Source organism: Ambystoma mexicanum, chromosome 7q, assembly GCF_040938575.1.
Source record: "Ambystoma mexicanum isolate Mex_15411 chromosome 7q, UKY_AmexF1_1, whole genome shotgun sequence".
NCBI classification, from domain to species: Eukaryota; Metazoa; Chordata; class Amphibia; order Caudata; family Ambystomatidae; genus Ambystoma; species Ambystoma mexicanum.
In genome coordinates, this window is record NC_090941.1 from 986,161,977 (window position 1) to 986,186,256 (window position 24,280).

General features: G+C 44.2%; 1 protein-coding gene across 3 annotated transcripts in view; it reads left to right on the forward strand.

The window, feature by feature from the left end:
* The window catches only part of RELT (RELT TNF receptor), a 196,470-nt gene extending 172,946 nt beyond the window's left edge, over positions 1-23,524 (forward strand). For 2 of the 3 annotated variants that reach the window (XM_069640114.1, XM_069640115.1), the window contains exons 11-12: positions 4,241-4,290; positions 19,259-23,524. In XM_069640114.1, the coding sequence (XP_069496215.1) occupies positions 4,241-4,288 (48 nt within the window). In that variant the 3' untranslated portion in view covers positions 4,289-4,290; positions 19,259-23,524. The remainder of the gene's footprint in view (positions 1-4,240; positions 4,291-19,258) is intronic. The other variant, XM_069640116.1, reaches the window with a different exon arrangement.
* The last annotated feature ends 756 nt before the right edge of the window (positions 23,525-24,280 follow it).

Genomic DNA, 24,280 nt, shown 5'->3' on the forward strand with positions numbered 1-24,280 from the left:
GTGGACTTGTTTTGACGGTTATGGTAGTAATAGTGAAAAGGGTGGGGTTCCTCCTTTTTTTTTTTGTTTGTTTGTGCTGTCTTGTGTGGTTGTGGTTATTTTGTTGGTTATGTTTCACTACGGTTGGTTTTCTGTTTGATCTGAATTATTTATGATGCTCTTGTCTTGTTGTAAATTTCGTTCTTTATGCTGATTGTGAAACTTTGTTACTTTTACTATTGTTGTTTATATGGAAAATAAGTGTTGTTGAAAAAGAAAACTAACCCAAGAACACGTTGAAAAACACCACCTGCTAGACCAAGCTCAAGTCGGCTTCAGACCCACAAGAGGAATGGAAACAGCAATACTATCCATCTGGGATGACCTAAAAATGAACGCAGACTCAAACACAACCTTAGCCCTTATTCTGCTCGACCTCTCCACAGCCTTCGACACAGTTAGTCATGACACCCTAACCAAAAGACTAGAAGACATAGGCATAACAGGCACAGCACTACGCTGGACTAAATCATTCCTAGCAGACAGAACAGAAACCCTATGGATTAAACCCTTCAAATCCACCCCACGAGTAAACGACTGTGGAGTGCCACAAGGATCCTCACTATCACCACTTTACTTCAACATCTACCAGACCCCATTATCAGAATCTTCAAGAAATACAACATTACATGCTACAACTACGCAGATGATACTCAAATCATCTACAAAGACACTTAAGCTGATCATTCAAACTTAACCGACTGTCCAAAAGAAGTCCTCAACTGTAAGAATGCCAACAACCTGAAACTCAACCCAGGAAAAACAGAAATCATGATCATATCGAAAGACCAAGAGAATGAAACCGCCATCCCGTGGCCAATGGAAATGGGAACCGCACCATCACCATCTAAGGTAGTAAAAGATCTGTGATCCTGATGGACAACACCCTAACCTTAGAACCACAAATAAATGCAACAGTCAAGAAATGTTTCTTTCTCCTCCACACGGAATCCTACCTTTTCTCTCCTTCACGCACAAAACACTCACTATCGTCGCCCTCATCATGTCAAGAATCGACTATGCAAACAACCTCTACCTCGGAATACCAGAATACCACCTGAAGAGACTACAACAGATCCAAAATACAGCAGCCAGACTACTCCTCAAACTATCCAGAAGAGACCACATCACCCCTGCCCTAAAAACACTACACGCTCCCAGTAAAACATTGCATCACCTTCAAAACAATGTGCATAACGCACAGAGTAATCCGTGGACAAAGAGCAGAATTCCTACAAAAGAAAATAACAATCTACAAGCCAACGAGACCCCTCAGGTCAAGCAATGAAATCCGCCTAGAACTAAAACCATACATTAAAGAAAAAACTCTGAGGCACCGCCTTCTACCACTTAGACGCAAAAACCTGGAACATCATCCCAAAAGAAATAGGAAACACCGAAAATCACCTAAAATTCAGAAAATTACTAAAAACCTGGCTCTTCAACACCACAGACTCAAACTGAAACCCGAAACAACAGAAAGGAAAGAATTGACTAAACCGGAAAGATCATCGTCAAACATCGGCAAGATCCCAGAACTGACAGAGAAGCACCCATGACACCTGAACGGGTAACATCGGGAAGAGTGGAACACAGGTGACACCCAAGGAGACGGAGTCAACAACCCCACCCAATCCCATCCAACATCTTCAGCCGCCCCTTAGCTGCTACCAGGTACCACCGGACTGTGGAATTGTCAAGACACTACCGAACACCACGCTCACTGAGTCGGGGACACTGGCGGATGCACTGGCCATGCAGGTGGGGGATGGATGTGGGGTTGTCAGGTAGGCTAGTGGAGGTGGCAGCGAGACGTGAAAGGGACCTTGAATGCAGGACGGGCCCAGACCTAACCAGAAGCACAGGATGCCCTGCAACCTATCTGTAGAGATCACGCAAGCCCAAATCGTCAATTTCAGGATATAGATGCCAACTAACCAATTCCACTAACAATTTCCTCCTCTGCTTACACCTCTCAAACTCCAAACCAAACACAACCACAGATCCACAGCACAACAAACCACACAAACTTCACTACACCGCAACAACACAAAAAAAACACATAGACTTGCACAACAGCACACGATGACTGCCAGCCGCAAACACCCCAGGCCCAGCCAACTGAGCCACCGGGCTGAGGCCGCCAACAGAACATCACTGCACTCTCGCACTTTTCCAGCCTCCCTCCTTCTTCCAGAGCCACCAGAGCGCCAGGGGACCTCTCCGGTGGTGATAGTGCACGGTACAAATGTCCATTAACATTAACATGACAAGTACTATGATGTAGGATAGAGTATAGTAGTGATATGATGCAGTGAACAACTGCATTAAGAGTTACACATTCCAGTGAACATTCCAACTGATGCACTGTGTGGTCATAGACCCCTTTCTCCATCTCGCCATACCTTCATGGCACAACAACACAATGGAATATGCCTCAAAAAAGGTGTTTCTGCACAGGAACCTCTGTTGAACTACACCTACCAACTGGTATACCAGGCTTTACGTGCTGAATCCCAGCACAAGAGTGACTGTTCATGACATCCCTGACAGCTGGAATGTGAGCCATGAGATCAAGCCTAGCTCAGCAACATGAAACAGTGTGATCTTGGGCAAACCGTTCACAAGTTGTCAACTTTAAATGTTGGCCATGTTTGAGCTGCCTTAAAGAGATACCAGAATCTATGATGTCATTGACATGATGCATTGGCTTCTGTGCTAACATGTTGCATTGACTTCTGTCCATACTTGGTTACTAGTTTCTATGATGAAATGTGTAATGTGGGTTTATGATAACGTGCCCTATGACATGGGTTCCTGGTTCGCGTGTAGCAGCAGATTTTTTTCTCCTCATGTGGAAGAGGTGTCTATAAACACTTGTGTAGTCAGGTTCTTTGTTAATGTATGTCATCTGGTTCTATGTTAGCATGCGGCACCAGGTTCTATGTTAATATATGAGGCCAGGTCTGATGTTTGCATATGGTATTAGGTCCCATGTTTGTGTGTGGCGTCAGATCCTATGTTTTATGTTCAGTTGTGTCTCATAGGCGTTGTGTCTTATATGCTTTAATAAAATGGCTGTCAGTGCAAAGCAACATACACAACACCCTCCTTTCCCCTATAACGACTTGGAAAATTAGGGGGTTTTCCCTTCTCTTAGGGAGTGGCCCCACTCTAAGCATACACTCTTTGGCTTATGCCTGACCATAAAATGCCCCAAACCAAAGGGCGTATTGTAGACAGTCTTCACAGTGTGGATGGATGGTGTGAGCTACCACAAGGAGGGGGAGTGAGGGCGGGGGGTGTGTGTGTGTGTGTGCGTTTCTGATGCTTGTAAAGCTGTTTAGAATACCGTGATGTGCATATAGTCTAACATCTAGTGGTAATCGTGGAGTATTACCTCTTTTTTTTCGAAGATTGAAAAGGGACGTACCTGACGTGTGGTGTACACAAAATCCTTCACGTGTCGACACCTTCTCCAACTATTTGATTGTCAAATATATTTGGGATGTTTTCATGCTAATTAGTGTTTTCCTGGCCACTGGTCTGTCCTGTGCCTGCTAGTTGATTCATGCCCCCACCAAAGGGGAATATTAAGTAGAGAGTGAGCAAAGGTTATGACAATGATTTTGGAAGTAGAAGGTAGACAATGACGAAGGTAGTTCCAATCTACTTCTTAAAACGTTTCCTTTGCACCTCAACCTTCACCTAAAGTGCCATATGCCCTTCAGGCAATCACTACTTCCCCATTTACAGCCAACTGGATGCTCTTCATCAAGGGGCAAAGATTCACATTGAGCGCTTTATGCATCTTGACGCCATGTAGCCGCACAATGCTAATATCATGGTTCTGAGACTGGGCATGAGGTGTTTTACAAAGGGGGGGTTCTTGCTTTAAGGAGAAAGCCATGCTGCGCAGTTGTTGCGGGAATTGGGCAGGAAGTGGGGCAAGAAGAAGAAAAGCCACCACGGCCACACCTGGCGCAGCAGGCCAGCTGTCTATTTGAACATGCACCCAATTCTTTGTCTTCTCATGTGTGCTGCATTACGGCCTGGAGAAAAAAGGCAAAGAACGTGTTTTAGACATCAAGGCAACCATAACATTCAGTCACTATGCCATCAGAAACACCTGCGTGCCAGGTGCAATGTCTGGCCCGCTCTGGAGCTGCATTCTTCTAAATGTAACCCTTCTTCGTTTCAGGACAGCATGCACCTTATTAGTCGAGGAGAGAAAGATCTGATCCTGTGAAGGTAATCACCATGTCTGCATTGCTAGCAGTAGCTTGCGAGAGATGCTTTGGTCCTTCCTCTGTAGAGTACTAGACATGGCGCCAACTTGCTTTCGGGTGCTGCTTGGGAAACTGGATCTGCTGTTGAGTTATCCTCCTAACACTTAGCCACCGCTTCTGCTTTCCGGCTTCTATAATCATTGTGTAGTGCTGCATTGTTTGCAATGCATCCCTTCGCTCTTCAAACCCCACAACCAACTCGCAGCTGCCCACGTCACCTTCTTATTTGGCGCCTGTCCACGCTGAAGCACTTAAAAGTCCACCCTCACCACCTCTGTCATCCCATGTGGTTGTTTCCTTAAATATTCAGTGATACCTTATTTTTCAGTGCACAGATGCCGTACATGTGTTCCACAAGTCTCAACGGCTCCAAGGTTACACCCTCGGTTCAGCAGCTTCCCTTCATCTGCTGCATTGCTGAGGAGTGGCACATCCTGAGCCTCTAGCACTCAGCAAATCTCCTGCTCAGGCGCTGATCTGTGATCAGCATCGAGCAAGTCCTACCCCCTGACACCCTCTGCCTATTTTAAAGTAGTGGTATCATGCATCATGTTTTATTTAAAACAATGTAGTAATCATGGGCATTACCTTGAAGAACTTTAGATCACATGTAAATATGTAGTTTAGACTCACCAATGCACCCTCAAATGTACTTGTGAGGTTAACCATGTATGGTTACCCAATGAATCTTTGTCACTGTACACCAACTTCTACAATCTAGCAAAAATATATTGATGACTGGAAGCATGACATGTTTTATCTGAGGTGTGTTCCTGTCCAGATGTAATTACGGGGCAACATTGTATCCCTACACTTTACAGTAAACAATATAATCAAAATTGACATTTCTGTCTCTTTCATTGCAAGAGAGATGGATGTAGATAGAAAGGTAAAGTTCTGTTATAAAGTTTACTGTGCTGTGGAGTGATGCAACGTGAACTTGTATTTAATTTCAGACAGGTGGTAACTTCGGGTGAACAATGTCAGGTTTCCAATTATCAATCTGTTTTTGCTACTTCGTAAAAAAGTTGCCACAAAGTGGCAAAAATTGATTCTAAAATGGCTCCCCACCTTAGTACATTTGAGGGTTCATGTTGGGGCTAATTTACATATGGTTTAGTGCTATTCTTCAAGGTGCCATCCTTGATTACTTCAAAGTTTGAAATAAAGTAGGATACATGATTTCACTCCTCTATGGGCTGGGCATGCTGAAGGCGGCAAATTGGAGAAATTGAGTTTTCCATAACCTAAGATGTGAGAAGAGTAGCTCTCTCCAGACATTTAAACAATTCTAACGCGTTTGCCACAAACCCGTTTCAAGAATGCCAAGATATCTGAAATTGCTATTTAGTGTTACGTCATCGTGAATGAAAGCAGCAGCGGAAGCTGCCCACAACTGGTTCTGTTTAGAGTGCCCCAATCTGAAAAAGACAGGATGAAATTTGGAACTCTATTGGGAGCGATCCAATAATGGCATACACAAACCATGTGCAGGTTATTCATGGGGGGCTATTTTCAAGCAATCAGTGGGCCAAATGCAGTGTACTGCTTTGGGCGTGTATATGAAGCAACTGAGATAAATGGAGAAATATTCAGCATCTTCCATAGTTCATTAATCGGAAATCCTTGAGAATTCCCCTAAGCGATCCAGCATCTCTAGATGACCATCTGGATGTTTTCTGCGTCTAAAATAGTTTATTCTACAAGACCATGGTGAATAAAACCAAAGAATACCCTTATCCCCTCTAGCTGCCTTTCCCCCGTTACCAGGATTGGTCTTTGACTTCACGCACGTGGATGATGTGGGGAAGCTTGCACTCGTGTGCTTCCAACCTGCCTGCAGAACCTTGCTTGATCCTAACCAATGCCCCCGATATTGTAAAACTTGTGTGAATGCATCTTGCACCAGTGAATTAGTCATAAGCCCCTTGATCATGCAATTATTAGTCCTTTCCCAAATACAACTCTCTTCCTGGGACAAAAGCCCTAAATGGATGTTTACTGAGTCACATCAGCTATCTAGAGGCCTAAGATTGTCATCCCAAAGCAGTCTTTTCCCGCCCCGTGAGATTAAACCTTTTGAAGGCTTATCTTTGCACTAACCAGGATTTGAATCTACTTCCCACTGTCGTCCTGCTTCACAGATACGGTTGTGATGGCCAAAAACACCCAGTTCATCCAATGTGGCTTTATTTTTTGTTAAAACGGCCGACATGGAAATGCACGGGAAAGCAAGTGAGCTCTTTTTCCATTTCCATGACTACTGAAGATGCAGTGTTGTGTAGAGAGGTGTGAGGGGCTGGTGTCTAGTGTGCCGCATCGTGGAAGGTAGAGGAAGATGAGAAGAGGAGGCAGGAATGGGAAAGGGTGTTGAGGTCCTGGAGACCATTCAGGCAATGGAGAGTCCCATTGGGTGACGATAGCCAAGAGGGTAGAACACAGGCCTAAAGCACTAGTTCTGCCCCGTGATTCCCACACCCAGATTAGTCTGCTATCAGTCCCTGGGTGCTAAGAATCTGTAGTGCCTGAACTTGAGGGAGTGTGGTCAAGTTGAGCTATTTGCGTCATTACAATAATAAACTTAATTGGGCATTGGAGGTCATTGGGCCTTGTAACATGGTGCCATATTTCCCGTTTTAAAAAAAAGTCAAAATGAAATGTCAACAGCTTGAACACATCTGGTTGAAGACCTACTGCCCCATCACTAAAGAAATCTTCTAGTTTTTTTTTTTTTTTTTTTTAACAATTTATCATAGAGAGTGTAATTTAAGGCAAACAGAATTCACCTTTCAGGGAATTTTCTTTTGGATTCAAACACAAAAAGAGTTTTATTTTTTACTCCCTGCCAGCAGACCCCTGCCGATCAGTGCTCTATCTTGCTACCGTTTTGGTCACATGTGCCACAGTTAATTTGAGTCCAATATTTAATTGTTTAGAAGCCAGCTGGCAACCAGGTAAAACCGAGCAGAAATAATGGATGTCATGTGTGTCACAATTGAATAGTGAAAATATTGTTGGTATGGGAGCAGTTGTTGAAGTTTGATCGACTTGCTGGGTCCTGCCATTACTGAAGCATTTGAGGATGAACTTGCCATAAGATGGCAACGCCTGCACGTATGATGCTCTACCTTACGACTGATGGCAACGCCTGCACGTATGATGCTCTACCTTACGACTGATGGCAACGCCTGCACGTATGAGGCTCTACTTACGACTGGTGACTTTTCCAGGCAAATGAGGCATTAACAGTTAAACTGGAATTAGATGGCATATCCGAGACACAATGAGGATGCACTTTGCAAATGATGGCAGCATGTGTGACATTAGGGTGACTTTTCCAATGTGTACGAGGCATTAACTGTGTTTAGATGGTGTTAATGAGCGGCATTGGAGGCTTCACTATGCAGCACCTGTATTGCACTAGGACGTACTGTGAAAGGGACTTCTGTTTGGGGCCTTTAAACGCACCCCACAGTACCTTTCCTATGGTGCCCTTGCCACACATGTGAGGCTTTAAAACGGATAGTGTACAGGCTGGATATTATCAGTGCAGTGGTTTGTTGGCTCCCTAATTGAGGGCCTTTCAGCACTTAAGGGAAACATTAATTGGCCGATTGCTCCTTTCAGCACTTTAAGTAATACATTAATTGATTGGTTGATTCATCACGGCTATCTGGCAGTCAGAGAGCAAATGAAGGAGTGGGGTTGCACTGGGGCAAGGTTGTGCTGCAAGTCTCAGATAGCCGTACACACGGCAATACTGAGACCGTCTCCATCCTCTGCTTCAGCCATGTCTGGATTTTCCTAAAGGTCAACTTTCTTAAAGGGCGGGTTACCGTGTTGCCCGTGAGTGATCGTTCAGTCTATTTTAACGATTGGATTTATTTATGTAATTAATCCAGCACACACTACAAACACTGAGCCCGCCCTGAGGCCCTGATAATTACACTGCCAATCGCACTGTGAGGCTGTAAAATCGGACCATAGTGTAAGCATACACCCACACTAATCACACTCATGAGTCTTGGAACTTAATCATACCGATTAATCAGACTCTGGTGCCATGGAGGGTTGCAAAAGCTAACCACGGACAGGAGAAGTAAAAGTACGGAGAAGCAAATGTGATTCGGTGAATGTATGGCAAAGTGAATGCGGGTGAAGTAAAGATATACATCCGTCAATACCACAGCCACCCACACTGACAAATCACACTCTCGTGCCATGGAAGATTGCGGTACAAAAAGCACCCTAAGGTAGCATGCCACACTGCATTCCAGTGTCAGGTGATTTTGCAATTTCCACTACACGCAGAGGACACACACACACACCAATCATCGCTGAGTGTCGTGGAACTCCCTCACCCAGACAGGTGAAGGTGGAACGTCCTCAGTGGGGTATTAAAGATGATGTGGATACACTTGTGGTCGATGCAAGGTCCCAGTGCTCCACTGGTGGGTTACATTGGCTGGCTAGGGCGTTGTTCTTTTGCAGTGTTGTTTGTGAAGAGATGGGTGTTGTGGGCCTCGGTGAACTTCTTATGGGCGCTGTTTGCGATGGGTGAAAGAGTGGGCAGAAAGGGGCATAAGCACTGTCTCAGTGAAACGGTGGGTTTTGCCCATGTGCTTGCAGGTTTTATGACCGGGTTGGTGACGGTGCACAACAATTCACCTCAGTTTACAAGTGGATGAGAGGCAGCACACTTTTTGCTGCTCCGGGCTTGCATGGTTTCCGTAGCGAGCCCTTGCGTGCTCAATGGCATTACTTTAACATGAAGACCTAAGTCTCAGGGCGCTCTGGCTGTGACTGGGGCAAGCAAATTAACTTCTTCTAATGTGCTACTGCATAAGATGCCTCTGCCATCAGGATGCCAGGAATCTTTACTTATCTAGTGGGAAAGTTTATTTCTCGAAAGCCCCTGCATTTCTGCCCTTGGGAGCTGGACCATGCTGACAGTTTCAGTTGACCAGTCGCACATGACATCGACTGAATCCAACAACTGGATGTGAGTTTCCTATTTACAAAGATTTCCTCTGTAGGAAATCAGGAGATGCCCAGAGCATCTCAGATTTTCTACTACCTGATTTACACGCTGTAAAGCTGCCTGGAACATCTCTGAGACGCCCTCCAGCGTATATTTCTGAATCCCCTTTGTGCATGAGCATCTCAAAGGTGCTCCAGTTGTAGGCTTTGTGAATATAGAATGGGACTGTAGGAGCAACTCTGAAATGCTCCCAATTTTCTCCAGTGCCATTTTTCAGGAACAAGGTGTCTAGCGGAAAAAAGCAAGGGAAGTTCTACTCAGTAAATGGAAAATGGCAACCGACACCAGTAGCGACCATTAACCAGTCCCAGGTGTCCCCCACCCCGCCAGTAATGCTACAGACGACCAATATCAGTGGCATTCCACACACTTGGCTCCAGTAGAAGCCGTTCGTGAATGCGCAACAGGCGGGTTCCTGGAGAGCACTGGTCTGTAAGCAGGTCCGGCTGTTGCTCACCAGCTCCCCTGCTGGTGGTCATCCGCCACAGCCTGCCTGTGGGGGCCTAGCGGGGCCTCGGATGGAGGAGGCCTCCGAGTGCGGCCTAGCCGGCCCCGGCACGACGCGCCGCGTCAGGCGGCCGCGGCTGCTGATGGACTCGATGACTAAGGCCGTTTCAGTCATGCGCCAAAAGGCAAGCGAGCGAAGCCGAGGGAGGGGGCGGATTGAATTATTCCCAGCCGCAGGGCCCGGAGCGCGGCATCGATTTCTCTCGCGTTCTGCGGCCTTCTGCGTTCATTTGACACCTGCTGAGGCCGCTCTCTACAGGAGACCGCGGGACGCTGTGCGCCAGGCAGCCAGCCCCCTCTGTATGTACCCTAGGTGTATACCCGCCTGGCCCCTCTCCGCGCGGGTCTTCGTTATTGTGCCTCGCCCCCATTTATTCGTGTCCCTCGGGCAGTGCTGCTCTGCTCTCGCCGCAAGAGGCCAGGGGGACCGAAATAGCTGCCCTTGTCTATTCCGGGCACAGCTGACTCACCCGGCCTGTCAGAAGCGTCTATAACAAAGGGCGGGCATGCTGTCTGGTGGGTTGCCAAGGGGGGGGGGCGGTGCAGGCTGATGCTCTGCGGTCACCCTGGAGGTGCCGTCCAACGGTCACTCGCGCGCCGCAACTGTCACTATGCCAGCTTTCGGTCAAATTTAAATTTCTCTCATATGACGCGCATGCGCAGGGCAGGGCGCGTGTCACGGAAGCGCGGGAGGGGAAGCAGAGACGTTGGGAAACGCATTCCGTTAGGAAAGACACGAGCAAACCCCATTTCTTCACAGTCTAGCGACAGCACGACGACATAGCAAAGCAACCTGTCGCACACTGAGGGGGGAAAGTCACGAGACCTTCTTCCCCATCTATTCTCCCAGTAAAATGCATTCCCGTCGCCGGTCCTCACACCCATGAAGTCATAGTATATTGTGAAGTGCTTCGCTTCTGTTGTATGCTGCCTCTCCACAAATACAACAGAACCTCCTCAGTGGGTAACGTAGCTCAGTGGGTTGACTGCTCACTGAAATGAGATATTTTTTTTTTTATTTTCACATCACTTGGTTTTAATTAAACCTTAGATGCAAGCATGTACAAAACATAAATGAGATACTTGTATCTGACAAGTTCTACATTTGAATGCTGCAGGTTGCCATTTACTTTATATAAGGGGCACTGGCTTCTGGTTTTCCTGTGGGGTGTCGGCGCCCAAAAAACAAAAACTCCCATTGAAAGTATAGGGACTCCTACGCAGATGGCCTTTCCTGGAGGCATTGCGCTCGCGTAGTCAGCGGCCCTGCTTTATATTCTATTGTGGAAGAGCGTGGTAGAGATTATTAGGGGACTTCTGGCGCCGCTAAAAAAACTTTCACACATAGGTATTGGAAAGTCAATGCTATATAGTTCCTTATTTTTCCTATTCCAGTGAGGCTCAAGGAATCTTCCAAGAGGAAACTGTTGCCCCCACGCCGCCCTAGGCGTCTGAGTGTTGGTGATGCCTGTTTGGAGGTTACTAATGTACTAAAACCAGGGGAAAAGTCGAGGGACAACCCGCACTGTTTAGACTACAGGGTGGACACCACTCCCGCCCCCCCATGTGTATTTTCAAGTTATTAAAGAAATCAATTTCTGACCTCACTTAAACAGTGCCGAGGCCGGGATTCGAACTCGGGTCGCGTGGCTATAAGCCTTGACACTTTCACTAAGAACATAGCTGTAAAATGTCTTATATTGATATTTTGCTATTCAGAACATGTTTTGTTACTGATTCTTAGACATAAAATAACTGTGTCTTCTACACATATCGAACAATGTCATAGGAACATCTGTTCTCTTGCTAAATGCTTATTTGTACTGTGCACTTTCTTCAAGTGGGAATGACAAACTGAAAGAAATGTGCATACTTCACTTTAACGGATACACTCATATTTTCTTTCACTTCTAAGGCTTTCTTATTATGCAACGCACAAACGTGTCGGCTGGTGGAAAGGAGAACTTTTAGTTGCCTGAGGGGAAGGGCCTGGTGGTGCATTGAACATTGCGCTTTGGACTGTTTCTTTTTTCTAGGGTCCCTTGACCTAGCGCAGACATAATTCTAAACAGCAGTGGAGCACTTTTCAGCGTACATGTTTTCATTATTTCAGGAGCATCTTAAGCATGTGCTGCTGCCGCTTGCACAGTAGATAGGTTGTGGTGGGAGGGAGGTTCACAGGGCTTTCGATGAGCCAGGCTATGTCTTACACTTTCTAGGTTTGTTTTGTCAGGATGCCATATGGATTATCGGGAACTATGAACATATAGAGTGACTTTGCTTTCTTTCTGAAACTTGTGGGCTCTCAGAAACTGAGGGCAGGTTCTAAACCTGCTTCCACGAGGCCTTTGTTTATCTAGTTTCTGAACACTCAAAACAGTTTCTTCTGTTATTGGAATTCTGGTTGACTAATGCTGGAAAAAATGTCTAGGCCACAGGGCATCGGGAAAAAAACCACTATTGCCTTTCATGCAGAAATACACTTTCTCAAAGTGTTGTGTGCACACAAACACACAATCTAAAGAATTACCCACAGGGCCTCGTTAAAAAACATGAAATGCATGACAAATAATTAAATACTAAAAAACAAAAAGTGTTACAAAAATAACATGCAACACCACTAAAAAGTACTCTTTTGGCAATGGTCACATTTTGTGATCCCTTTAGTCTGTGCACATGTGCACTTTCCCCGCTTTGCTCTTGGTGCCGCTCAGAAGAGCATTAACAGCATACAAACATTTACCACCTTCTCAAGTATTAACAAGGCACAAGCCACAGCAGTAACCTGCCATGTGTAATCTCTGCTAATAAAGCCAAATTATACTAACTAGTGTCGATATTCGAATACGATCCTGTGTACATTACCTTTACTCTGCAAGAGTCTCCTAACAAACCGATTTAATTTAGACACAGTTCATGCTCAGCCTTGCCTTAACTTTATCCTGTAGGCGAGAACAACCTTTTGGTATCATTTTACTTGGCCTGCAAAGGATGATGGATATGGAAACATTTGTATAATCCCTGAAACTTCCCATACATAGCGTTAAGGCAACAGATATTCTGAAATCTACAGCACTGTCCGATTTTTCAGGGTTCCGCTGGGCAAAGACTTTAATGAATGCTATGGCTACTGAGAGCTCTACTATAAGTGAATGGCTTCACTGATCACTTGCCTAATCCAGCTGGACAGTATTAGGGGGTTAGGTGTAGCAAACAAGATTGTTTGCACTGCAAAATAATTGTGTGTATGCAAGGTAATGGTATCTTCTGGCTCTTTCTGAACTACAGTCTATAACAGGACTCCAGGCAACACTTTCCCTATTCATCCTGAAATTAAAGCCAATAGCAAATAACATAAGGTGTTAGGAAAATAAATGTGATTTAAATACTTATCTGAAATGGTGGTCTATAATAAAATGTAGGACTATTCTTTATTCATACTTTATACATAGGTGTTACTTAATTTGCACTTAAACATATTTACAAAAACATGCATGTGGTCAGACATTTTATAGTATAGAATAAAGGCCAAAAATAAAGTGAACTGAGAAAGGCTTTCCTGAAAGAGAAACAGGCAGGGTTTCAAATTGATGGGAGCTGGTAGCTATGTAGCTCCTGCTTGTAGCCTAGATAAGCCTGTTTAGCTTGACACCAACAGCTACCAGGAGCTACTTTTGGCTCCTCAGGCCATCTAACACACCTATGTGAGTTTAAGTCTTTGCATTCAGGACAATCTATAAATGAACATTAAGAAAGGTCCACTTGACATGTAAAGCATAATAGGTCATAAATAATGGACCCAATGATATGTTTCCTTCTTATGTGGAAGTGTGATGTGTGGAACATTATGTGTTTGCTCCTCGTTCCACAGTGGTGGCTTCTGGTCACTGGTTGATGCTGCATACCCAGGAGCTGTTGTCAGCTCCTGCTTATCCATTCTAAATTTCAAACCCTGAGGGACCAGTCACAAATGATGTCCTTTGTTGCAGATTATTATCTCTTGCTCGCTATCGTGATGAAAAAGATGCCTGTTGGCGTCTCCGCTTTGGAGACCTTGAAGACTTGGCTCTCTTTCCCTGACCATAAATTCAGCATTATATCCTGTGAAGAATGTCCTCCAGTTAAATATATATGACAGAAACATGTAGGGTATTTCTTGTACATGTATAAAGCACATATGTGCTAATAAGCAGTATTGAGGAACCTATTTGTCATCTCTTCTGCTCATTTATTGAAATCATGATCTAAGCTGCAAGCACAGAGAAACCTGTAAGGGGTATGCTTAACAGCTAGCATGCAAAGTGGAGTCGGTATCAGTAACTATCCTGAAGATACTACTTTTATAATGTCCCTGCTGATGTAAGGAAGTCTAGATCCAGGAAAGCTATGTTGGTTTTACTTATAGTTGAAGTGAACTGTAAATTGTACTTGTTACAGTTGAGATGTGTAATACATTTACCCAGTGCGGGGTCAATGTCCTCTCAAAGCAAGCATGCCATCAATGTAACATCTTCATAGTATGTTTGCTGGGTTGTGTTCATCTGTGACTTTCCAGGCATGAATTCCTACGTGGCATGCCCATAAAAAGATTGGCAGTGAAGGTGGCACATTTGGTCCCTATTGCAGTGCCTCATTTTTGGGATATTGCGACCTCAACCAAATCTCAAAATTTTGTTTTTAAGTGTGAAATACAACCCTTTTACTTATATTTCTGTGTATTTAGGGAAACTGGAAGATCTGTTGTTAAAAACTCCTTTGACTGCTTCTATCTTTGGTATGCATTCAATTGATGCTTAAAGTGACTTACTAATATAGTGGGCCTCATTACGACCCTGGCGGCCGCGGTATGCACCTTACCGGCACCGGCATCGTTCATACCATGGCTGCCACATTCCGAGTTTGCAGTGCATACCGGCACCCGCGAGTAGACCAGGATGCTAACAATGGACCTGTCATGAACGGGTCCGTTGTTAGCATCCCCCCCATTCCCATTGAGCCCCATCGGCGCTCAATGTGAATGGGGACATACCGGGTCTGTGTCCCGAAAATGGGAATTACCGGGCCCGCAAAAGTCGGAATGGCCCGGTAATTCCCTTTTTCGGGACTCGGACACAAGTTTGGAGGTAGCCATGCCGGTAATGACAGCATGGCTACCTCCAAACACGTAATGAGGCCCAGTGTGTTGAGTGTTCAATGATCCTGGCAGATTCTCTTTGCTATTCTTTTGAGAACATCTGAGGTGACACTAATGTAAGATGGCAATGCATTGGCAAAAAGGCAGTAAGAAAGTCATCAGAGTATTCAGTGATTTTTAGAAATATATATTTTTATTACTTTGGAGGCACCAGTCCATGCAATTATTGGCCTACATGGTGGAACGCGTGGTTATGGTTAATGGGTTGAGAGGGGAAAATGTAAGATAGCTTTGCTCTTGTGCTGATGTGTACAGACCAGATGTAGCAAAATAAAGAGGTGATGGCTTAGAATTCATCTTAAACCTCTGGCAATGATATGATATGGCATTTATAACGCGCCTATACACAAGTGTTTCAAGGCGTGACAGGGCAAGGGAGGGCGAACAGAGGGAAGACAGAGACAATGATCTTACTAGGCCAGGTGGCATGGAGGTGCAAGTACTCTTGTTCAGAGGGGAATTGCCTAGCATTTTGGTGCTGGACTGCCCCAGGGCAGGACAAAGACTGATATGTTTTGGATATATCTCCTCTGTGAAAGATAGTGACCTAAAGAATCTGGGTAAGGCTCTTGTAACCAGGACTAATGTCTGGCAGAGGGACTCCCAGTCCCCCTTGTTACTTTGCATAGTTAAGTAACTTTGGGTCTCAACCTAAGTTACATGGGGAATACAGACGTGGGCCCTTTGCTCACTATTCTTAGAGAAGCACAGCTCCACCCTACTGATGAGGTCCAACCAGACCGAAACACGTGTCCGGGGTTGCCTTTGGTACTCTTGTTTAGAGGAGAATTGCGGAGAATTGCCTCGCATTTCGGTGCTGGACTGCCCCAGGGCAGTACAAAGACTGATATGTTTTGGATATTTCTCCTCTGTGAAAGATAGTGACCTAAAGAATCTGGGTAAGGCTCTTGTAACCAGGACTAATGTCTGGCAGAGGGACTCCCAGGACCCCCTTGTTACTTTGCATAGTTTAAGTAACTTTGAGTCTCAACCTAAGTTACATGGGGAATCCAGACGTGGGCCCCTTGCTCACTATTCTTAGAGAGGCACAGCTCCACCCTACTGATGAGGTCCAACCAGACCGAAACACGTGTCCGGGTTACCTTTGGTACTCTTGTTCAGAGGAGAATTGCCTAGCATTTCGGTGCTGGACTGCCCCAGGGCAGAACAAAGACTGATATGTTTTGGATATTTCTCCTCTGTGAAAGATAGTGAGCACAAGAATCTGGGTAAGGCTCTCGTAACCAGGACTAATACTAATGTCTGGCAGAGGGACTCCCAGGAACCCCCTTGTTAATTTGCTCAATTCTTTCAGAATCTTAATCTCTTCAATGTCCCCAATTGCCTAGGTGTTTGTTGCAGTTGCTTTGTTCCAGTCTTGTTCCTAGTCTGTAGCGATGAGCCTCCTTAAATAAATAAATAAATAACGGTTTATTTTTGTTGGTGCTACTGCTGTGAAGTTGGTGGTCTCTGAATCACCGGGAATTCAGGCTATTTAACATTCATTAGCACTATAAATTAACCAGAAGACTACAGAGAGACACACAAAAAATATACAATAAATGCTGATGCTATGTAGTCATTTGCTTATCCCACATGTTTACACTCTGTAATCAATCCAAGAATAATCACATAGCTGGCATTCATGGAAGTTTAGACCCGCCTTATAGATCCTGGCCAATGAATGTATAACCATTACTTATCATCTTGTGACCTCTCTTTCCTAGATCAGTGAGCAGCCATGTTGGCAATGGAAGTCACAAATGCTATGGACCTGATTCACAAAGGAGTCCGAAGAAAGCACAGAGAATGCCTTTTTTGACATGCCCGATACTGAAAAAAGCAGAGGTCACAGAATTCACAAAAGTGACCTATGCATTTCTTAGAGGGTGCATGCCAGTGTGACTGGTGCGCTGCCCGGGCCCCTTGAATTAATTATTGTTGGACACATGCCTGGGCCTTATATAATCATAGACTCATTGCCAGGAGCGCAAATCAGCATGATGGGCTATATAATGCCTGACATGCTGTATTATTCAAAAAATGAAATATTAATTTCTACCTTTTCCAAAACTGTGAAAGTACATGTGGAACAGCATAGCTAAACCTGCTGCTGTTCCATGTGTAACAAATGTACAGAAGGGTCAGATATGACACGTCTATGCATTGGACATTCCCCTACACCTATTCCCAATGTCACAGGGGAACATCTGGATTTTTCATGCATGAAAAAGCACAGCCCAAAGGTGAATGCAAGATGAGCTTTACTGTGCCCTCGCCTACCCAGTTTTGCACAAGTGTTCAAAGGGGTCAAATGGGGCAACTGGTCCTTTGGAACTGAAATACCACACATTTCAGATATGTGTCAAATGGGGCAACTGGTTCTATGGTTTACACATTCAGACACCCCTTTGCAAATTGCCTGCATCTTTTTCTGCTATAAGCACTTCCCACTACATGCATGACATTTTTTTTTGTAAATGAGTCCCTGTAATTGCATCTTAGAACAAGTATCCTTAAGTAATTAGAGGTGGAAGATTTCCGTGTTGCTTGTTTAATTCTCTGAATAAGCTAACACGTTTCCATGCAATCAGAGAAGCCCACCTTCCTCTGACAATCGAGGGATTTTGCACTTTGTTCAGGTGGTGTTACTTTCCTACGTTCAATGGCTCGGACACGTGTGTACACCTAGGATAGGGATAGTGTGACAGGAATGCCCCTGTAGACGCCCAGTTTTTAGAATTTGAAAAAGAATATGTAGTACTCTGGGGCAACCACTAGATGGCGGTCTATGCGCAGCATGTGATTCTAAGCAGATACAAGCCACAGAAAGACGATTCCTGTGTAAGTAGTATTTGCCATCCAACTGCATAATACACACCTCAACTTCCCCTGTGAAATCTTGATTGGGCACAACAGCATGTTATCCATCCGATGGAAAGTGTGACTGCTTTCAAAAGGAAGTCTTTATTAGTCTCTTGGATCTGTGATTAACACTGAATGATAAACATTAAAAGCTATGGCCAATAGACCTAGGAGCCCCTTTTGGTAAACAGTGAACCTGTTTCAGATGAAAACAGCAAATTAATCTTCCCCCTTCGATGTCATCCTAAAGTTGGAATTGTGTTCCTCCTCTGACATTTTGGCAATTTCTGCCACGGTTGGCGATTCACTGCCTTCCCATCTCATTTACAGGTAATACAACTGCCAGAAATGGTATTTCTGTTTCCCTGTGTGGCAAATCACACATGCTGGATATGCAACTTAACTTCTTGCTGTTCAGGTAGCATTCTTGATTTGTTTTGGTATGGTTTCCATCATGCTGTTTTTATAAATCACGGTTCTCATTCATGATAACTAAGGTGGTCGTCTAACTTGTGGGACTTCTGATATATCGGACTACAACTCCCATGAGCCCTCATCAGTGAGTATGCTGGCAAAGACTAGTGGGAGTTGTGGTCTAAAAACATATGGATAGCCACACATTGCAGGCCCATGCAGGCAGTAAAAGGTCAAGTCTGTGTTGTATAAATATTAGAAATATTTACATTAATATGTATGGCTCAGTATGAACCTACTGTGAGAAAGCTGGGTGTGCATAGCAAAGCTGTTAGAGCAACTGTGCCCTTAGTACCCTTTGATGAATATCCAGCCACGCTGTTCAGAGTCGCCCACTCTCATTTTTGGGGTGTTCATAATTTGGCCATGCCTCTTCTCCCTTGCCATTTTCTGTCTGCTCCTTGCTATTTGTACCAAACCACCGTGAATAAGCAGAATGGTGAGTCAAAGTTTTAGAGCAGGTGAGGGATTTACAGGGAATATGTGGCGGAGGTGAGCAGTGAGACATCGGGAGGTGTGCCCGCCCTGTTGCTATGCACTTGTTATTCGCAGCCTCCCATAAAAAGTGTCAGGAATAGTGACATTATATCCATGGCCAAGGAGCTTGAGTGGGAGCAACCAGGTGTTCAAAACAAAGGCTTAACATGGATCATTTAACGTTTATGCCCAGAGTGGAAAGTTTGACACACCTGAGTGCAATTAACACTTGTCTTGAGAATCTTGAGAGCCTTTCGATAAGAATGAATTACCGGACTGGCTGCCTGACTGTTTTGATACTGATGCCACATTGTGTAAAAAGTGTCCTCTCACCTAATCCCTGCTCATGTCTCGTTCTTGTATCTTCTCTAGGATGTCGCTTGACAACCTCGCCCTCCAGAAGATCTGATGAAAAGTGTCCCTTTGAGGCTTCTGGTCGGAGAGTCCTCCTGAGAAAATGCACAAGACTATTCGGAGGACCCAGAAGATGCGCACGAAGGCACATGCCTTCCAGAGATATGGAAAGCTGCAACGTGTCCCAAATCAGTGGAGGAATTCTCCAAGAACACGCCTTCCATTTCAAAGCTTATTTTTATGAAGAACTATCAGAGGGAATATGTATTTATAGTTAGAATGTGTACAAAAAACCACTACGTGCCCATAGTTTCTAGGGCAATTACTTGAGCATTTTCTGGAAAGAAGACAGTATTCGAGGTAATGGGAGGGGGTGGGGAAAGTATTTTTTGGGTGGGTTGGGAGGGTACTGGAGTGAAGATGTACCCAGCAATGGAGTCATATGGATCACAAATTTGACATCCACCAATGTGATATGCCCTGTGACGTAATCATGACTTGGACAGCAAATCTAGCCATATGGCACATGGCAAATGATTACCATATCCTTCTTTGAGTGCCCACTTCTCTCCGAAATCCACATTAAGTGTTCCAACTAGCCAAAATTCAGACAAGTTGGGCAGCTGTACTCCTGTCAATACTATAAAAGAACTGAGGGAGAACCTTCACTCCACAAGATTCACAAAGAGGCCAATCGGCAAAAGAGGGCACCCACGTCCAATTACATCTCCACCCTGATGCTCACCATGCACCCTACAGCTGATTTAAGTTAATGAAGACCAGATAACCCCAACCCTACCTGTGAACAGGTGGGCTCCGCTCGAAGGCCTGCTACCGTGCCAAGCTTCTTCAGTCCCCAGCAGTGTTTAAGTCAACAGGTGCCAAGGGAATTTCAAGATATGCCTGATGTAAATATCCAAAGAATAACATGTTTTCAACTGAGATCTTAGCAACACATTGAAAGAGCGTTTGCTCAGCGATGCAAACCCATCTACATTCGTATGCAGAGTATGTATTTAAGAGAAAAGCTATTTTTTTGTAAAATGTATTCTTGGATTTCAAGCAGAAAATTGCACATGCCAGGAGGAAATGCTGCAAAGCTAAATACCTATATTAATATATTTATGGGGTCAAATACTTGCACAGAGATGGGATCTTGGTCAGTAATGCTGGTATTTAAGATTGTCCAAAGCAAACAACACATTGCTTGTTATTAAATGTTTTGAAGATTTGGTTACCAACCTAAGGTAAACCATTCATTGTTTTTATCTAACAAATTCTATAGATGTATTTACATGTGCAGTCTACAACTAGTTAGATGTTAGCTATATTTTGACCTTGAGTTTCTACATACTTACAACTCATTGAATCCTTTGGGTTGCGCGGGTTGTGTGTGTAGAATCCATCAAATTGATCTATAACCTGATGTTCCATTGTAGCACACAAGTTGCTTTGTGTAGCTGACTTGGGTTTTTCCATCCTCTCATCGTGTTTGCATCATGCAAAATGTGTTACTTAAACAACATTGAACATTGTTTCTGTCACTGTGGTTTCACTCTACGATGTGTGTGTATTTTGGTCAATAATTTCGAAGGAGGTTGAGCACCAATTGCAATTGTGACTTTCATATAATAGTGAATGTTTTTAGACAGGGGAGAAGACATTTTATTTCACGTATTTTGTTTTAGGTTTTCGATATTTATACTAAAAACGATACCAGTATGTGCACACAAAATTCAGTGTGGGTCATGTGTCTGAAAAGCATGATAGAAACCGATGTATGGCTATGAAAGACACCGTATTGTGTCCACCTAAGTTTGATATTATGTCATTGCCCTGTGTTAACCCCTTGTTCTCAGATTCTGGTAATTAAAGCTCATTAGGCAGGACAATAGGGAGTATCAATGTGCAGTGATACGTTTTCCTTAATGTGGACCCTGGTGTAAAATGGACAGATAGATCAGCAAATGTATGACTATCATAGCCCAGTCCACCACCCAATTTAAAGCTATCTTTCAGTATTCCCACCCAGTATAAGAGACTCAACACACACACAAAATGGCTGCCATCAGGCCGAATGAGATTAATACTGTGCCCTATTGTTGGCATGTAGTTTATGTTGCCAGACTTCAAGGGTTAATCGACTGCCCCGCATCCTTCACTGGCTTTTTCTGCTTTTTGTAAACCATGTGAATCAGCGATCCAAGCAATGCACCTGGGTTTTGGCTGCACTGGGTGATTGATTTAATGGGACGTGGCTTGGGTCATAATGTGCACTAGAATTAAGGAAACTGTCCTTTGGAACTGAAATACCACCCATTTCAGATATGTGTCTAAGACAATTAAGCTACAGCTTTTCATGTTCAGGGGAGCCTGGGGGACGCATCACCACCCCGGAGCATGCAACGTCATCATTTGCAGCCTCATTTATGGAAGCAGCCAAACGCAGAGAGAAAGTTATAAATGGGAAAATTGAGGTGACTCCATTGACGTCACATGCTTATGTTTTAAAAGCTATTTCATAGTTGACCTACTGCGTGTATTTAGTGTTGGCAGGTGTCTAGGAAAGCCGGGCACTTTTGCCGTTACCTACCTCCATTTCTAGCTCAGAATGCCTTCCTGTCGCTTTTGTTTGCCTTGGTTGTGTTTGCTCTGACAGCCGCCCCATCTGTTTTGTGCAGTGACGCTGACGTGGTTGCTGCTGCTACCTGGCCACACTCAGCTGGTTCATCTGTTTCTCCCGTCCTACATTTAATTCGAAGACTTTCCTCCCAGCGGTGCATCTGTGGGGCTTGCATGTTCCACCCCAGTGTTGGCTTTTCTGGGTGCCATGCCAAAATATCTTACGCTTAGACAAAAGTTACCGTGAATAGCGACGAAAACAAATAAAGAGTATACAAATATCGAACTGCCCATTAAATGCATTGCATATACAGTAAAATATCAACCTTACATTTATTTAATTGACAATAAATGTAAAATATAAACCTTTACAAATTGATCAGTATTGGATTATAAAAATGGAAAGTTGATGCAGAGTTAACAGCACAAAGCTTGTGATGAGTCCTGTAACTTCCCCCGACCCATCCCCTACCATCCTAACAAATAAGGTATATTTTCTGTATAGGATCTTTCTCTATTATATATTATTACATGGTTGATATGTGGGTCGTTTTATTGGGGTTCTTTTTGCTTTTAAACTCACAATTTTGACCTATTCCCCAGTTCTGAAAGAATGTTATGACTGAAGGTAATAAGCCAGTTACCTACAGTTACAACTAAGAGGAAAAGCAAAGATAATTTTGACGAACCAGACCAAAAAAAAAGTGTTTTCATTACCTCAATATTTGTTCCCTGGAATCTGGTTCTGTGGTGGGTAGAGTGGGGATAGGCTCTACAGGCAAATGACAAACCTGCTCAGCCACGTGCAAATCTAGCTTCCGCCATGCCCACTACTGTGCACCGATTGAGAGACATGAGCCCGCACAGGCGCAGCTGTCCACATTTAAAGGGCCAATGAACATGCTTCTGTCATACGCAGTCCACCTAGAAGGCCTTACTCCATGGTAAATATCATACACCAGTCATGGCCATAGCCTACAGTGGAAAAATTATGGATTAACGAGGAGTGTCAATAGACATACAAATAGGGTTGTCCAGCGGCCATTTTCTCCTTTAAAATAAATATGGCGTCCATAACTTGTGAGATGAAGTTTGACTCTCTAGAAAGCAAAGCGATCACATTGCAATTCCCAATTACCATGGGTCGTTTGTAGGCCTTGCTGCAATTCCGTTAGTAAAAAAGCAACTCTACGCAATGACGCGTCCCTGTGTCGCACAGACACCACACTATCGCGAGTATTAGTGTTTTTATAGTTTCCCCCAACTTTCTACTGCTTGTGGCTGCCAAACTGCCTTCTGTTTCTTTTTTTGAAAGAACTTGCTATTTATATGATTGATTTTGTAAATTCATGTTTACAGTAAGTTATATTATGTTGTGTTACAGAGTTTTGTACGGCACCAAAGATGCCGCTTGAGTAACTACCAAGCGTTTACACTTGAGTTGTTCTACTGCAGATTGACGTCCTTTGTTTATCATTGTTAACTTTCTGATTTCTGTTATTTATGTGTGTTAAGTCACATGGGAACGAACTACTTTTAAACGAACATTTTTATGAGTTGAAGCCGTAGGTGTTTGTCACATCAACAACTGCTTTTATTTATTTGTTGCTGTCGCGGAACATACTATTTCTGCAACTTGAGAAATAAAAGTATTGAATAAAAGCTCTTTGAGTTTGTCACTTCTTCACTTTATGCATGATATCTTTCAGTGTTCGAAAGTTGATCACTAGCGTTCTGTGTGATGGTGGGTAGCATTGCAATTGGTGGTGGGTGGTAAAACCTGTGGCCTGTAATTGTGTATCCTGCCATGAGGGGCTCTTGGCAGCCTTCTCTTCAGAAATCCAGCTTGTACCATCCTATTCTCAGCCACATGGAAGGCAGATGCGGGAGGGTATGTGGGGGGGATGGGTGTGTGTTTGTGTGCGCGCGCGCAAGGGCGCCGTCTATCTGTTTGGCACCCTATGGAAATGCAATAAGTATGTGTGTAGGTACATTTCTACAGGAGAGGTTTCATCCCGGTTGTGACAAAGTGAACGTAGAAGTAAGTGCAAGGGAAGTTTCTCTAGCATTTGGACCTTTCATAGATTCACGTGTTTAGTCCCCTCCATAAGACTGGGAATCCTCTGTAATTTAAAAATAAATATAAACAAATACATATATTTTCCCATAGAAAAAAAGCAGTGTGGCTGCGAGTGTGCAGTCTTTGGCAGTCACTCTACTGTTTCTACTGTTGCTGTGGGAGGTGCTACTACCCTCTTGCACCTACAAGAATCTTTCATTCCGCGGAGCGGACCGCGGAGTGTGGCTGCGAGTGTGCAGTCTCTGGCAGTCACTCTACTGTTTCTACTGTTGCTGTGGGAGGTGCTACTACCCTCTTGCACCTACAAGAACCCTTCATTCCGCGGAGCGGACCGCGGA